This window comes from Elephantulus edwardii, unplaced genomic scaffold (genome assembly GCF_000299155.1).
Source record: "Elephantulus edwardii isolate Elephantulus edwardi_28Jun2011 unplaced genomic scaffold, EleEdw1.0 scaffold00096, whole genome shotgun sequence".
Taxonomy (NCBI): Eukaryota; Metazoa; Chordata; class Mammalia; order Macroscelidea; family Macroscelididae; genus Elephantulus; species Elephantulus edwardii.
In genome coordinates, this window is record NW_006399846.1 from 4691149 (window position 1) to 4693812 (window position 2664).

Below are 2664 nucleotides of genomic sequence, written 5' to 3' on the forward strand. Positions count from 1 at the left end.
TAGGAATTAAGTAACTCTATAGTCTCGTAGCTCAGGCCTAACTCTGCCTGTCTTAATGTATAATTATGATTAGAGGTTTGAATCCACCAGCTGTCTCATGGGAGAACAATGTGGCAATCTGTTTCCATAACACTTTATAGACTCAGAAATCCCAAGGGGCAGTTCTACTCTGTCCCTATAGGGTTACCTGTTCAATGTCATTGGGTTAATTTTTAAAGAAATAGTACTGTGGACCAAAGAAAGTTTCCTTAAAGAGGTTAAACCTGGGAATATTTGCAAGAGCTTAGAAAGGATAGGAGAAAATGAAGAAAGACACAGCAGTCACAGGAAAATGGATCTGGTAAAGAATATGTGCAATATGCTTAACTAACTCATTACATGGAACCAGCTCAATGTTGGCCCTCCAGTTGGTTTCCAGAGGCTGTAAGAGAGAAAACTGTAAGAGAGGAAACTGCCCATCTTTAGTAGAGATTTGAAGTGTCAGAGAGGCACCACTTTGGGTTAGCAGCACAACTTTTCATAGACTATGTTACCAGAACTCCCTGAAATGTGTCTAGTGGACAAAAGTATCAATTTTACTGAAATAAAGGGTTTATGTGTTTGGATGAGGGAAAGAAAAGACAGCAGGTCTAGTGAGGAAGTCAGCAACAGTTCAAGTATGAAAAGGAAAGGACTTGGATAAGGGTTTTAGAAATGCCAAGACAGGATAAAAGCCAACGAATTCTTGGAGATAAGTGAAACTTGGCCAGGGGAAAGAGAGGTGAGTGAGAGACTGAGTCTGCGAAGGAATCTGCTGAATGATGGTATTCCCAGGTACAGCCCCTGAGGTTTCAGACTACGGAGGTGAGCAGATTCTGAACAGATTTGTTGCCAGAGTTATCTTACAGGAACTTTAAATGTTTTACACTCCTTGGCATGGTTATTCTTTGACATAACAATTAGGAATTTATTTTAAGGAAGTAATGAGAGACATGGCCATAGAACTCTTTATAAAAGGAGGGTCATATCTAAATGTGACATAACATTGAAAACAATCACAAACAAACTAGATGTCCAGTATTATTCCCACACTCTTGCTCTTGTGTTGATACTGATGCACATCAACCCTCCATTGGGTTTCTCAAAAATCTTTACTAGGAGACTGCCCAGCTTTGTTCTGTGGAGCAGGCTGGTAGATTTGAACTGTCACCCTTTTGATTAGCAACCCAACATGTTAGGCACTATGCCACAAGGGCCCCATGCCCAAAATAGTTAAACAGATGATGAATAAATACAACAACTGAAAATCTTGGTTTTGAGTGGTATATAATAAAATAGGGAAATGGTTAAAAATAATTTGTAACTACAGGCAAAATCCACAAGTAGTAATTTCCTACGCTCTTGCCTGCTCTTGTTTAATAGATTTTGCATACCTGGTGGCACCCACTTCGGCCTTTTGCTTTCAACTGAAGGACTGCAGATCTGTAATGGTTTCCTAAGAGCGTTTGAAGGAGGAGAACCCGTTTTTGATGAGGGCCAAGATTCTGATTTGACAGCAGGAGCAGAAGTCACTTATTTGAAAAAAAAAAAACAAAAACCAAAAAGAGTTCATCACATAGGGAGATAAAGTTTAAAGCCCTAATGTGTAAGCATAATAATTATGGCTGTATTAAAGATTTGTAAATATTACAAAAAGATTTAAAAGACAGTATCATAAATATAAAATCTTTATTATTTAGTAAAGACACTGAGAGACTAAAATAGCAATCTTTTATAAGCATTTAAATACCATTTATATAATATACATGACCTTTAACATTTAAGACCAACCTTACACTGTTTCCATTTTTGAGCTATGACTTCTTCCATCAGATGAGTAAAGAGAAGGTAAGGCAATCTACCTGTAGTAGGCTAGTCAGGAAGGTTCTAAGGCATAACTGAAAACCAAGTCTGATTCCAAACGTCATGCTTGTATAACCTCAACACAACAGACAGACTTAGGAGTTACTTCCCATTTGTTTCTAGACCACTGCAACGAAGTTAACATCACACACAATAATCCGAGTCATTCAAATTCTTTGGTTTCCCAGTGCATAGAAAAGTTATGTTGAAACAAGACGGGGGCCCTATTAAAGGAGGTCTGGTAGTGTAGTGGGTTATGTGTTAGGAACCCATCAACTGCTCTTCGGGAGAAAGATGAGGCAGTTTGCTCCCATTATGGTTTGTTGTTGTTATGTGTTGTCGAGTCGCTTGCGACTCATAGAGACCCTTTGTACAACAGCCCTAAACCCTGCTCTATCCTGTGCCAATCACACTGCCTCCGACAAACTCATCCCAATTACCCCAGTCACTGAATCAATCCACCTCACAGAGGGTCTTCCCCTCTTGCGCCATCCCTCCACCCTCCCAAGCATGACGTCTCTCTCCAAGGACTAGTTTCTCCTTATAACATGTCCAAAGTATTTCAGACGAAACCTCAGGATCCTTGCCTCCAAGGAGCAGCCCGGTTTAATTCTCTCCTGGATGAATCTGTTTGTTTTCTTGGCAGTCCATAGTACTCTCAATACTCTTCTCCAGCACCATAGCTCAGAGGCATCAATTCTCCTTCTATCCTCCCTAGTCATTGTCCAACTCTCTGATGCATAACAAGTGATTGCAAAGACCATGGCCTGTATCAGATGCACC

At 40.1% G+C, this 2664-nt stretch overlaps 1 protein-coding gene across 1 annotated transcript in view; it reads right to left on the reverse strand.

Annotated features, from left to right (window-relative positions):
* Positions 1-2664, reverse strand: part of RAD51AP1 (RAD51 associated protein 1) — a 39872-nt gene that overhangs the window by 3320 nt on the left and 33888 nt on the right. Inside the window, exon 7 of the mRNA XM_006891367.1 lies at positions 1413-1550. Within this exon, the coding sequence (XP_006891429.1) occupies positions 1413-1550 (138 nt within the window). The remainder of the gene's footprint in view (positions 1-1412; positions 1551-2664) is intronic.